Raw genomic sequence first — 15,148 nt, 5'->3', positions numbered from 1 at the left:
ATAATGATGCAGGGGGCATCAGAGGGGGGGAATATAATGGTGCAGGGGCATCAGAGGGGGGGAAATATAATGACGCAGGGGGCATCAGAGGGGGGAATATAATGGTGCAGGGGCATCAGAGGGGGGGAAATATAATGACGCAGGGGGCATCAGAGGGGGGGGGATATAATGACGCAGGGGGCATCAGAGGGGGGGGAATATAATGACGCAGGGGGCATCAGAGGGGGGGGAATATAATGACTCGGGGCATCAGAGGGGGGGGAATATAATGACGCAGGGGGCATCAGAGGGGGGGGGGAATATAATGACGCAGGGGGCATCAGAGGGGGGGGGGAATATAATGACGCAGGGGGCATCAGAGGGGGGGAATATAATGGTGCAGGGGCATCAGAGGGGGGGAATATAATGACGCAGGGGGGAATATAATGGTGCCGGGGCATCAGAGGGGGGGGAATATAATGACGCAGGGGCATCAGGGGGGGGGGGATATAATGGTGCAGGGGCATCAGAGGGGGGAATATAATGACGCAGGGGGCATCAGGGGGGGGGAATATAATGGAGCAGGGGGCATCAGAGGGGGGGATATGATGCAGGGGGCATCAGTAGGGGGGGAAATATAATGATGCAGGGGGCATCAGAGGGGGGGGGAATATAATGATGCAGGGGGCATCGGGGGGGGGGAATATAATGATGCAGGGGGCATCAGGGGGGGATATAATGACGCAGGGGGCATCAGAGGGGGGGGATATAATGACGCAGGGGGCATCAGAGGGGGGGAATATAATGGCGCAGGGGGCATCAGAGGGGGGAAATATAATGGCGCAGGGGGCATCAGAGGGGGGAAATATAATGGCGCAGGGGGCATCAGAGGGGGGGGAATATAATGGCGCAGGGGCATCAGAGGGGGGAATATAATGACGCAGGGGGCATCAGAGGGGGAATATAATGACGCAGGGGGCATCAGAGGGGGGGGGAATATAATGACGCAGGGGGCATCGGAGGGGGGGGAATGTAATGACGCAGGGGGCATCAGAGGGGGGAATATAATGATGCAGGGGGCATCAGAGGGGGGAATATAATGGTGCAGGGGCATCAGAGGGGGGGAAATATAATGACGCAGGGGGCATCAGAGGGGGGAATATAATGACGCAGGGGGCATCAGAGGGGGAATATAATGACGCAGGGGGCATCAGAGGGGGGGAATATAATGACGCAGGGGGCATCAGAGGGGGGGGAATGTAATGACGCAGGGGGCATCAGAGGGGGGGGAATGTAATGACGCAGGGGGCATCAGAGGGGGAAATATAATGGCGCAGGGGGCATCAGAGGGGGGATATAATGACGCAGGGGGCATCAGGGGGGGGGAATATAATGACGCAGGGGGCATCAGAGGGGGGAATATAATGACGCAGGGGGCATCAGAGGGGGGAATATAATGGTGCAGGGGGCATCAGAGGGGGGGAAATATAATGAGGTGGGGGGGGTAACATAATGGTGCAGGGGGCCCTACTTGATCCCTACCTGATAAAGGGACATACCTACCTGAAGGGGGACTACCTACTTAAAGGAATACTGTAGTGCAAAATAACTTATCCCCATAAGTGATAGATCGCGGGGGTCTGACCGCTGGGACAACCCCCCCCCCCCCCCCCCCCAATCTCTTGTATGAGGCCCCTGCAGATGGCATGAAGGGAATGTTCCGCCCCTGTATGACACGGCTGCTGAAATGCCCCCTCCATGTATCTATGGGATAATTGGGGGGGGGGGGGTAGCGTGTCGACTGCTGCGTCATGCGGACAAGCCCCCATTCCTGCCGGGGCCCCTTAGAAGAGATCGGGGGGGGGAGGGGTTTCCCAGCAGTCAGGATCAGTTATTTTGCGCTGCAGTATTCCATTAATGGGGCGGACTTACTTATCAGGGACCCTCTCCACCTAATGGGGTGACATACGGGTCCTGCCTATCAAGTTTTTATTGATAAAAAACCTTATTTACATACTATTTGGGTTGCAATTATTTTGTACCAGGATAAGTGGTTTTTTATGAGGGACAAGTAGATTCTGCTCCGTTTTAGTCCCTTGGACAAGTAGTTTTTAAAAAAATGTCCACACCCCGGTTTACTACTGTAGCAGTGACGTTGTGTCAAAGTTTTGATGCGTTAACTTATTCAAAGGTCGTATTTTACAGAAATATTGCCATGAGATTTGCCAAAGGGATTTGACCTATTATGACAACTTGGGGGTTTAATGAAGAAATTAAGTCTTTAGGTTGCGTTCACATTAGGGATCGACCGATATCGATTTTTTTTAGGGCCAATACCGATAATCGGTGGAGGTTAGGGTCGATAGCCGATAACTTATACGATATTCCGGTATAAGTTATCGGCTATTTATTCCCCCCCCCCCCCCCCGCCCGGCGACACCGCTGCAGATCATTGATTTTAAATCAATGAACTGCTGTGGCTTTTGCAGTGCCATAGGCCGCCGCCGCCACCCACTTCTCTCCCCGTGCCTGTTCGGGGGTCCTCCTGAGTCCTATCAGCGCCACCGCGACCACCACGCCCCCCCCACCGCCGCACCACGCTGCACCCCCAACCGCCCCGGCCCCTATCCCCGGTTTTATAATTACCTGTTCCCGGGGTCCACTCTACATCTGGCGCTGGTGGCGTCCTCCTGAGCGGTCACTGTGCGCACTGATGGTGATGTCACGTCACTCGTCATTGCGCACAGCATAACGCAGGACGCAGCAGGAGCCAGAAGTAGCGTTGACCCCGGGAACAGGTAATTATAAAACCGGGGATGGGGGAGGCAATGGGGCGGTGCGGTGGGGGGTGCAACGCGGTGCGGTGTGGGGGGGTGTGGCTCGGTGGGGGTGGCGGTCGCAGTGGGTGGTGCGGGGGCGGGGCATTATTGGATTATTGGCAAGGTAATTGCAGATACCGATAACGCTCAAAATCGTGAATATCGGCCAAACTGATAATCGGTCGATCCCTAGTTCACATGTTGAATTTTTGCTGCAATTTTTACTGTGGTTTGCACAATTGCGGTAAAATATAAAATATATCTGGGAAAATCACGGCACAGAAAAATTGCAGCCAAAGAATGCAGTGTGTGAACACGTTCAGGGGAGGTGTATAACTACTACATATACTGATCCCATAGAGATAGCAGCAGTATACAGATAGAGCTGGAGGGGAGGTGTATAACTACTATATATCCTGATCCCATAGAGATAGCAGCAGTATACAGATAGAGCTGGAGGGGAGGTGTATAACTACTATATATCCTGACTCCATAGATATAGCAGCAGCAGTATACAGATACAGCTGGAGGGGAGGTGTATAACTACTATATATCCCGGCCCCATAGATATAGCAGCAGTGTAAAGATAGAGATGGAGAGGAGGTGTATAACTACTATATATCCTGACTCCATAGATAAAGCAGCAGCAGTATACAGATACAGCTGGAGGGGAGCTGTATAACTACTATATACACTGGCCCCATAGATATAGCAGCAGTATACAGATACAGCTGGAGGGAAGGTGTATAACTACTATATATATACTGATACCAAAGATCTAACAGCAGCAGTATAAATTCATTAACATTTTAGTTCTTCTTTACAACTATGAGGATGTTACTAGCCTATGTGAACTTTTCTGACTAATGTGAAGTATTGGCGCAATTACCGTATATAGAACTTTTTTCTTAAAGGAAGGATATTGAGAAAGGTTATGTAGAGAGCAGTAAAGACACCATGAATTATAAGCTGTGAATCTACCGTAAAGTAATAGTATAGATTTATGGCATCTGTGCGGGGGAAAAAATCCTAGGTGACTGCCAAAAATACGAAAGGAACATTTACCGTGAATTATACGACTTTATAAAGACATTCTTCCGAGGAGAAGAAAAAAAACAACGCGCGCATTCAGATACATTTCCGATAATGCGCTTTATTTGGGGTTTCCAGGTACGACAATCTGGAGATAAATGTAACTATTCCGCCGCGGATCCGGGGTCATTCTACAGGGAAATTAGTCTCAAAACCTAAAATCAATGGCTATGAAATTAGCCAGAAAAAAAATAGTGACGCCACATAAATCCCCACAACGCGGTAAAATCGGTGAACGGTTTAATTGGTGGAAATGAAAACCAGCGCACTTATTATGATGGCTGTGCACCGTGTCAGGAGCGACGAAATCATACAATCCTGGAAAGATCTAATGGAATGTTATATGGTGATGAGTAGATTCAGTGCACAGTCTAGTATAAATGCTGCCCCCTCCCAGTCAGTGCACAGTCTAGTGTAAATACTGCCCCCCCCCCCCAGTCAGTGCACAGTCTAGTATAAATGCTGCCCCCGGTCAGTGCACAGTCTAGTATAAATACTGCCCCCCGGTCAGTGCACAGTCTAGTATAAATACTGCCCCCCGGTCAGTGCACAGTCTAGTATAAATACTGCCCCCCGGTCAGTGCACAGTCTAGTATAAATGCTGCCCCCGGTCAGTGCACAGTCTAGTATAAATACTGCCCCCCGGTCAGTGCACAGTCTAGTGTAAATGCTGCCCCCCGGTCAGTGCACAGTCTAGTGTAAATGCTGCCCCCCGGTCAGTGCACAGTCTAGTGTAATCTCTGCCCCCCGGCCAGTGCACAGTCTAGTGTAAATGCTGCCCCCCGGTCAGTGCACAGTCTAGTGTAATCTCTGCCCCCCGGTCAGTGCACAGTCTAGTGTAAATACTGCCCCCCGGCCAGTGCACAGTCTAGTGTAAATACTGCCCCCCGGCCAGTGCACAGTCTAGTGTAAATGCTGCCCCCCCGGTCAGTGCACAGTCTAGTATAAATGCTGCCCCCGGTCAGTGCACAGTCTAGTGTAAATGCTGCCCCCCCGGTCAGTGCACAGTCTAGTATAAATGCTGCCCCCGGTCAGTGCACAGTCTAGTATAAATACTGCCCCCCGGTCAGTGCACAGTCTAGTATAAATACTGCCCCCCGGTCAGTGCACAGTCTAGTGTAAATGCTGCCCCCCGGTCAGTGCATGGTCTAGTGTAAATGCTGCCCCCCGGTCAGTGCATGGTCTAGTGTAAATGCTGCCCCCGGTCAGTGCACAGTCTAGTGTAATCTCTGCCCCCGGTCAGTGCACAGTCTAGTGTAAATGCTGCCCCCCGGTCAGTGCACAGTCTAGTGTAAATGCTGCCCCCCGGTCAGTGCACAGTCTAGTGTAAATGCTGCCCCCGGTCAGTGCACAGTCTAGTATAAATACTGCCCCCCGGTCAGTGCACAGTCTAGTGTAAATGCTGCCCCCCCGGTCAGTGCACAGTCTAGTATAAATACTGCCCCCCGGTCAGTGCACAGTCTAGTGTAAATGCTGCCCCCGGTCAGTGCACAGTCTAGTATAAATACTGCCCCCCGGTCAGTGCACAGTCTAGTATAAATGCTGCCCCCCCGGTCAGTGCACAGTCTAGTGTAAATGCTGCCCCCCCGGTCAGTGCACAGTCTAGTATAAATACTGCCCCCCGGTCAGTGCACAGTCTAGTGTAAATGCTGCCCCCGGTCAGTGCACAGTCTAGTGTAAATGCTGCCCCCGGTCAGTGCACAGTCTAGTGTAAATGCTGCCCCCGGTCAGTGCACAGTCTAGTGTAAATGCTGCCCCCCCGGTCAGTGCACAGTCTAGTGTAAATGCTGCCCCCCCGGTCAGTGCACAGTCTAGTGTAAATGCTGCCCCCCGGTCAGTGTACAGTCTAGTGTAAATGCCGCCCCCCGGTCAGTGTACAGTCTAGTGTAAATGCCGCCCCCCGGTCAGTGCACAGTCTAGTGTAAATACTGCCCCCCCCCGGTCAGTGCACAGTCTAGTGTAAATGCTGCCCCCGGTCAGTGCATAGTCTAGTATAAATACTGCCCCCCGGTCAGTGCACAGTCTAGTATAAATACTGCCCCCCGGTCAGTGCACAGTCTAGTGTAAATGCTGCCCCCCGGTCAGTGCACGGTCTAGTGTAAATGCTGCCCCCGGTCAGTGCACGGTCTAGTGTAAATGCTGCCCCCGGTCAGTGCACAGTCTAGTGTAAATGCTGCCCCCCGGTCAGTGCACAGTCTAGTGTAAATGCTGCCCCCCGGTCAGTGCACAGTCTAGTGTAAATGCTGCCCCCCGGTCAGTGCACAGTCTAGTGTAAATGCTGCCCCCCCCGGTCAGTGCACAGTCTAGTGTAAATACTGCCCCCGGTCAGTGCACAGTCTAGTGTAAATGCTGCCCCCGGTCAGTGCACAGTCTAGTGTAAATACTGCCCCCCGGTCAGTGCACAGTCTAGTGTAAATGCTGCCCCCCGGTCAGTGCACAGTCTAGTATAAATACTGCCCCCCCGGTCAGTGCACAGTCTAGTGTAAATGCTGCCCCCGGTCAGTGCACAGTCTAGTATAAATACTGCCCCCCCGGTCAGTGCACAGTCTAGTGTAAATGCTGCCCCCCCCGGTCAGTGCACAGTCTAGTGTAAATGCTGCCCCCGGTCAGTGCACAGTCTAGTATAAATACTGCCCCCCGGTCAGTGCACAGTCTAGTGTAAATGCTGCCCCCCAGTCAGTGCACAGTCTAGTATAAATACTGCCCCCCCGGTCAGTGCACAGTCTAGTATAAATGCTGCCCCCCGGTCAGTGCACAGTCTAGTGTAAATGCTGCCCCCGGTCAGTGCACAGTCTAGTGTAAATGCTGCCCCCGGTCAGTGCACAGTCTAGTGTAAATGCTGCCCCCGGTCAGTGCACAGTCTAGTGTAAATGCTGCCCCCGGTCAGTGCATGGTCTAGTGTAAATACTGCCCCCCAGTCAGTGCACAGTCTAGTGTAAATACTGCCCCCCGGTCAGTGCACAGTCTAGTGTAAATGCTGCCCCCCCCCCCCCGGTCAGTGCACAGTCTAGTGTAAATGCTGCCCCCCCCCCCCCGGTCAGTGCACAGTCTAGTGTAAATGCTGCCCCCCGGTCAGTGCACAGTCTAGTATAAATACTGCCCCCCGGTCAGTGCACAGTCTAGTGTAAATGCTGCCCCCCCCCCCCGGTCAGTGCACAGTCTAGTGTAAATGCTGCCCCCCGGTCAGTGCACAGTCTAGTATAAATACTGCCCCCGGTCAGTGCACAGTCTAGTGTAAATACTGCCCCCCGGTCAGTGCACAGTCTAGTGTAAATGCTGCCCCTTCCCCGGTCAGTGCACAGTCTAGTGTAAATGCTGCCCCCCGGTCAGTGCACAGTCTAGTGTAAATGCTGCCCCCCGGTCAGTGCATGGTCTAGTGTAAATACTGCCCCCCAGTCAGTGCACAGTCTAGTGTAAATGCTGCCCCCCCGGTCAGTGCACAGTCTAGTGTAAATGCTGCCCCCCCAGTCAGTGCACAGTCTAGTGTAAATACTGCCCCCCGGTCAGTGCATGGTTTAGGGTATTTATTTTGTGTATAGTTTTTATTTTATGCAATAGGACAGTAATAAAATCATACAGTGACCCTTCCCTATAGTCTTTTGAACCTTATGCAAAGTAAATTCCCCCCAAAATTCTTATTACTGTACAAATGATGGAAGGTAAGTGCACCTTGTGATGTTGGTTACACAGAGTGCACAGAGATGGCGGTATTTATAGGAATGGGGGAAATTCCTCTAGTTTTATGTGGTTTCCCTAATTGGTCATGGAGGATTAAAGGGTAATTCCACCTGTTACAGTCATTTACCATTTAAATCTTAGTAAAAAGTTTTGTAACTTTGCAGATATTTAGCATTATTGTTTTTGTACCAGTTTTGAATTATCCATGTTTTACTGGGGATAACAAGTTAGGACCGCTGGGACCCCCACAATCCTGATACTGGAATGAACAGGAGTGCACAGCAAATTCCCACCTTGTTCTCAATGGCAGTGTTTCCCAACCATTGTTTCTTCAGCTGTTGCCAAACTACAACTCCCAGCATGCCCGGACAGCCGTTGCCTATCCGGGCATGCTGGGTGTTGTTGTTTTGCAACAGATAGATATGAGATTGATAGATAGATATGAGATTGATAGATAGATATGAGATGGATAGATAGAAATGAGATGGATAGATAGAAATGAGATAGATATGAGATAGATAGATATGAGATAGATAGAAATGAGATGGATAGATAGATAGATATGAGATGGATAGATAGATAGATATGAGATGGATAGATAGAAATGAGATGGATAGATATAAATGAGATGGATAGATAGATAGATATGAGATGGATAGATAGATAGATATGAGATGGATAGATAGATAGATATGAGATGGATAGATAGATAGATATGAGATGGATAGATAGATAGATATGAGATGGATAGATAGATAGATATGAGATGGATAGATAGATATGAGATGGATAGATAGATATGAGATGGATAGATAGATATGAGAGAGAGAGAGAGATAGATAGATATGAGAGAGATAGATAGATATGAGAGAGATAGATAGATATGAGAGAGATAGATAGATATGAGAGAGATAGATAGATAGATATGAGAGAGATAGATAGATAGATATGAGAGAGATAGATAGATAGATATGAGAGAGATAGATAGATAGATATGAGAGAGATAGATAGATAGATAGATATGAGAGAGATAGATAGATAGATATGAGATGGATAGATAGATAGATATGAGAGAGATAGATAGATAGATAGATATGAGATGGATAGATAGATAGATATGAGATGGATAGATAGATATGAGAGAGAGAGAGAGAGAGAGAGAGAGAGAGGGATAGATAGATATCAGAGAGATGGATAGATAGATATGAGATGGATAGATAGATATGAGATGGATAGATATGAGATAGATAGATAGATATGAGATGGATAGATAGATATGAGATGGATAGATAGATATGAGATGGATAGATATGAGATAGATAGATAGATATGAGATGGATAGATAGATATGAGATGGATAGATAGATATGAGATGGATAGATATGAAATAGATAGATGAGATAGATATGAGATAGATAGATATGAGATAGATAGATATGAGATAGATAGATATGAGATGGATAGATAGATATGAGATGGGTAGATAGATATGAGATGGATAGATATGAAATAGATAGATGAGATAGATATGAGATAGATAGATATGAGATGGATAGATAGATAGATATGAGATAGATAGATAGATATGAGATAGATAGATAGATATGAGATAGATAGATATGAGATAGATAGATAGATAGATATGAGATAGATAGATATGACATGGATAGATAGATAGATATGAGATGGATAGATAGATATGATATACCGTAGATAGAGGCACCCTGGTTGGCAAACACTGCTCTATAGCCCGAGTCTTAGTGATTTGTGTAATTGTTGTTTTCCTTTTTTTGCAGCTTGTGGATTCTACACTGGGAAGTCCTGTGAAGAATGCCTGAAAAATGTTTCCGTAAGTTTACACTAAATTTACTTTATAAAAAAGAAATATGTTGTCTGTCAAGGTTGGAGTCACAAGTTATCACACTTGGGGCCGGCAGTGTCCTACCATAAAGATAGATAGATATGACCTATGTGACCTATCTATCTCATATCTATCTCATATCTATCTCATATCTATCTATCATATCTATCTAGCTCATATCTATCTCATATCTATCTATCTATCTCATATCTATCTCATATCTATCTATCTCATATCTATCGCATATCTATCTATCTCATATCTATCGCATATCTATCTATCTATCTATCTATATATATATATATATATATATATATATCTATCTCATATCTATCTATCTCATATCTATCGCATATCTATCTATCTCATATCTATCGCATATCTATCGCATATCTATCTATCTCATATCTATCGCATATCTATCTCATATCTATCTATTTCTCTCATATGTATCTATCTAGATATGAGTATCCAGAAGTGGCCATCACTGGTAATAAAAAGGGATGGTGCGCGCTGGAACAACTTGGTCAGAGTCCAATAAATCCACAAAGAAAGCAGTACTCCATGATTCAGTGAAGTGGTTTGGCTTTATTCACCAAACATCACAAACGCGACGTTTCAGCTGTCTCTCACGGCCTTTGTCAAGCCTAGATATGAGATAGATATACAGTCAAGGCCATAAATGTTGGCACCCCTTTAATTTTTCAAGAAAATGAAGTATTTCTCACAGCAAAGGATTGCAGTAACACATGTTTTGCTATACCAGGGATGTGGAAATCCTATAGCCCAACGCCCGGGACAAGTAGTTTTGGGCGCCGGGCAGGTGAATTGTTTATAGATTTAGCCCTGTATCGGGCAGGGACAGACAGACTTCCCCCTTATTTTTCTGTAATGTCGGTGTGAGGTGAAGGAGCCGATGGAAGTCTCCACCTCACACCAGCACTCAGAGTATATGGAGGGGACGGCGGCCTCCAGCTGACTGCAGAGCCCCCTTATCTCCCCTCCCGGAGGATGGACGGAGCTCAGAAGACACAGCAGGGGGAGAGAGAGGACGTAGACAGCTCCGTGCACAGCTCCATCCCCCGCACTCAGCTCTATCCCTCCCCTCCCCCTGCTCTGTCTAGACAGGACCTAATCCACCACGGGGAGGTTGCTTGTTTGCACGGGGTAAACACAGAGCAGGGGGGGAGGGGGAGGGGGAGGACGGAAATGTCACCTCACACCGGCCGGGACTACAGCTCTGATGTCCACTCATGGCGGCTCAGGTGAGGAGGCCGAGAATACAGGCGACAGGAAGGGTGGTTGTATATGTAGGGTGTGAGTGTATGTGTGATGTGTGTATGTAATGTATGTAATGTATGATGGGGGGGCAGCGGCAGGTGTATGTATGATGTGCATATGTATGGTGTATATCAGTGTTTCCCCACCAGGGTGCCTCCAGCCCTGGGCATGCTGGGAGTTGTAGTTTTGCAACAGCTGGAGGCACCCTGGTTGGGAAACACTGGTGGATATGTATGGTGTGAGTGTATGTGTGTATGATGTCTATGTGTGATGTGTATGTAATGTATGATGTGTGTATAATGTCTGTGTGATGTGTATGTAATGTATGATGTGTGTATAATGTCTGTGTGATGTGTATGTAATGTATGATGTGGGGGGGGGGGGCAGCGGCAGGTATATGTATGGTGTATATGTATGGTGTGAGTGTATGTGTGTATGTAATGTATGATGTGGGGGGGGCAGTGGCGGGGGTGTGTGTATGTATGATATGGGGGCAGTGGCTGGTGCATGTATGATATGTGTATGCATGAATGTTTTGTATAGGAGCGGACTGTCACATCAGGCATTAGGGCAGTTGTGCCATCTAATTTTATTTCTATTTAGTGGCACCCGCACTAAATTGCACCCCCAGAATCCTGCCCCCTTCATACTCACCCGCCAACCAAGAGCCCCACGGATGCAGACAAACACGCCCGAACCAAAACTACAACTCCCAGCATGTTGGACCATAACCTAAACTGTAGAACTATAAAGTGCAACATGTTGGGAGTTGTAGTTTTGGTTCGGGTTAGCTGCAGAGCTATAGGCTGCATCAGGGCATGCTGGGAGTTGTAGTTTTGGTTCGGGTCAGCTGCAGAGCTATAGGCTGCATCAGGGCATGCTGGGAGTTGTAGTTACTAACTGTAATTCCCAGTATTCCTTGACACAGACTATGGCTCTGCAGCTGAAACAAACCAAAACTACAACTCCCAGCATGTCCCACAATAACCTTAACTGTACTACTATACAGTGCAACATGCTGCAACACCCACACAACCATAGACTGTATCAGGGCATGCTGGGAGTTGTAGTTATCTACTAACTAAATGCAACTTCCAGCATTTTCTGACACAGAATGCAGCACATAAACTGGAGAAGCAGAACCCCCCCCCAGTAACACATAAGTCCCTATTGAGACTGAAAAATAGTGATTAAAATATTGTAAAAAGTGCGTATATATGTGAATAAGCCCCTTTCCTAATAAAAGTTTCCAATTTTCTTTAAATATAAATAATGTACAAAAATAAACATAAGTGGTATCGCTGCATGTGGAAATGTCCAGACTATTAAAATATAATGTTAATTAAACCGTACGGTGAATGGTGTAAATGTAAAAGAATTGTCCAGAATTGCTCATTTTTGGTCACTTCATATGAGAAATTTTTTATAAGGTGATCAAAAAGTTACATCTGGACTTTTCTGGGCTCGGGTATAAGAGGAAATACAGCTCTCCCACCGCTAATATCCTGGCATACTGCGATCACCTATTAACCCATTAGATCACCGCTGTCAGTAGTGTCTAAAGGATCTTGTATCCATCCCTGGTGGTCTAGTGGGGGGGATCAGACTATTTTGGTGAAAATTATTTTATCTGCCAGGACAAGTGGATTTTCTTGAGGGACAAGTAGATTGTGTTCCGCTTTAGTCCCTTGGACAAGTAGTTTTTTTTTTTAATTTCCACACCCCTGTATACACATGTTTATTCCCTTTGTGTGTATTGGAACTAAACCAAAAAAGGGAGGAAAAAAAGCAAATTGGACCTAATGTCACCAAACTCCAAAAATGGTCTGGACAAAATTATTGTCACCCTTAACTTAATATTTGGTTGCACACCCTTTGGGAAAAATAACTGAAATCAGTCACTTCCTATAACCATCAATAAGCTTCTTACACCTCTCAGCCGGAATGTTGGACCACTCTTCCTTTACAAACTGCTCCAGGTCTCTCTTATTGGAAGGCGCCTTTTCCCAACAGCAATTATAAGATCTCTCCACAGGTGATCAATGGGATTTAGATCTGGACTCATTGCTGCCACTTCAGAACTCTCCAGCACTTTGTTGTCATCCATTTCTGGGGGCTTTTTAACGTATGTGTGGGGTCATTGTCCTCCTGGAAGACCAAAGACCTCGGAGGCAAACCCAGCTTTTATCTGCTTTCAGGTGTGATTATATTGCCCACACCTGTTACTTGCCCCAGGTGAGTGTAAAGGAGCATCACATGCCTGAAACAATCTTATTTTTCCACAATTTTGAAAGGGTGCCAATAATATTTGTCCAGACCATTTTTGGAGTTAGGTGACATTGGGGGAGATTTATCAAAACCTGTGCAGAGGAAGAGTGGTGCAGTTGCCCATAGCAACCAATCAGATTGCTTCTTTCATTTTCCACAGGCCTCTAAAGAGGCCTGTGGAAAATGAAAGAAGCAGTCTGGTTGCTATGGGCAACTGCACCACTCTTCCTCTGCACAGGTTTTGATAAATCTCCCCCATTATGTACAATTTGCTTTTTTCTCTCCCTTGTTTGGTTTAGTTCCAATACACACAAAGGGAATAAACATGTGTATAGCAAACATGTGTTACTGCAATCCTTTTCTGTGAGAAATACATTTACAGCCATGACTGTATGAGATAGATATGAGATGGATAGATAGATATGAGATAGATAGATATGACATAGATAGATATGAGATGGATAGATAGATATGAGATGGATAGATAGATATGAGATGGATAGATATGAGAGATAGATAGATAGATAGATAGATATGAGATAGATATGAGATGGATAGATAGATATGAGATGGATAGATAGATAGATAGATATGAGATGGATAGATAGATAGATAGATAGATATGAGATGGATAGATAGATAGATATGAGATGGATAGATAGATAGATATGAGATGGATAGATAGATATGAGATGGATAGATAGATATGAGATGGATAGATAGATATGAGATGGATAGATAGATAGATAGATAGGAGATGGATAGATATGAGATGGATAGATAGATAGATAGGAGATGGATAGATAGATATGAGATGGATAGATAGATAGATAGATATGAGATGGATAGATAGATAGATAGATAGGAGATGGATAGATAGATAGATAGATAGATAGGAGATGGATAGATAGATATGAGATGGATAGATAGATAGATATGAGATGGATAGATATGAGATGGATAGATATGAGATGGATAGATATGAGATGGATAGATATGAGATGGATAGATATGAGATGGATAGATATGAGATGGATAGATAGATAGATATGAGATAGATAGATATGAGATAGATAGATATGAGATAGATAGATAGATAGATATGAGATGGATAGATAGATATGAGATGGATAGATAGATATGAGATGGATAGATAGATAGATATGAGATAGATAGATAGATATGAGATAGATAGATAGATATGATAGATAGATGGATATTAGAAACACTTTAAATAAATTTCCCCCAATTCCTTCTCATGTTGTCTCTTTTATATTGATGTTATTTATATTATATTCCATGTTATGTCCAGATATAGCAGAGTCAGACATTTTATTTGCCACCATTGATTTGCCTTCTCACCGTGTCCATTGACATCTCCGGCTCTGCTACATTTGCGCGGCGTGATGCGAGCGGTGAGAATTTAACTTGATTTGCGCTCATTAAGGCCTTTGTTTGTCTCCCCGCAGTGCCTGTGGTGTATAACAAATAGCACATGTCTGGAGTACCCCGTCAGATCCATCCTGCCCCCCTCCTCTCTCTGCGCCATGTCAGCTGCCAGATGGGGGGCCTGCTGGAGTAAGTATAGCGCTCTCTACATGGCGGCACTTGTGTAAGTTTACGGGGCTGCGTGTCATTATTGTCACAATACACGGATTTCAGGGGATTTAGCGGCTAAACATATCAGACAAGATCCAGTCCCCGGGAGGCTACAAATTTGCCCGGTTTTCGGGAGGTGTATGGGGGGGGGGGGACACAAGTGTTTATGCAAATGACAAAGAGATTAACATGCAAATTGGCCAAATGATTATTCAGATTGTGTCGGCTGAATAGAAATGATGACTTATGCATATGCATGGACTTTGCCTAGAAAACCTCCGTTATTCGCTTACCGGCGGTCAGTGATCGCCTTGCGATGTTATCCTATGTTAAAGGGGTACTCCACTGGAAAACATTTTCTTTTAAATCAACTGTTGCCAAAAAGTTAAACAGATGCGTAAATTACTTCTGGTAAAAAATCTTAATCCTTCCAGTACTTATCAGCTGCTGTATGCTCCAGAGGAAGTTCTTTTCTTTTTGAATTTCCATTCTGTCTGACCACAGGGCCCTCTGCTGACACCTCTGTCCATTTTAGGAACTGTCCAGAGCAGGGGAGGTTTTCTATGGTGAT

The 15,148-nt window shown here is 46.0% G+C and overlaps 2 protein-coding genes across 2 annotated transcripts in view; one reads left to right on the top strand and one right to left on the bottom strand.

The window, feature by feature from the left end:
• LOC130272984 (pituitary tumor-transforming gene 1 protein-interacting protein-like) overlaps positions 1-15,148 on the top strand; it is a 96,615-nt gene that overhangs the window by 5,150 nt on the left and 76,317 nt on the right. Inside the window, exons 2-3 of the mRNA XM_056519065.1 lie at positions 9,365-9,417; positions 14,448-14,556. Coding sequence (XP_056375040.1) covers positions 9,365-9,417; positions 14,448-14,556 — 162 coding nt within the window. The remainder of the gene's footprint in view (positions 1-9,364; positions 9,418-14,447; positions 14,557-15,148) is intronic.
• Positions 1-15,148, bottom strand: part of DUS3L (dihydrouridine synthase 3 like) — a 113,309-nt gene that overhangs the window by 36,841 nt on the left and 61,320 nt on the right. The gene's annotated exons all lie outside the window — the stretch shown is intronic.

Source organism: Hyla sarda, chromosome 5, assembly GCF_029499605.1.
Source record: "Hyla sarda isolate aHylSar1 chromosome 5, aHylSar1.hap1, whole genome shotgun sequence".
NCBI lineage: Eukaryota > Metazoa > Chordata > Amphibia > Anura > Hylidae > Hyla > Hyla sarda.
This window is presented reverse-complemented; position numbering and strand designations above follow the sequence as displayed.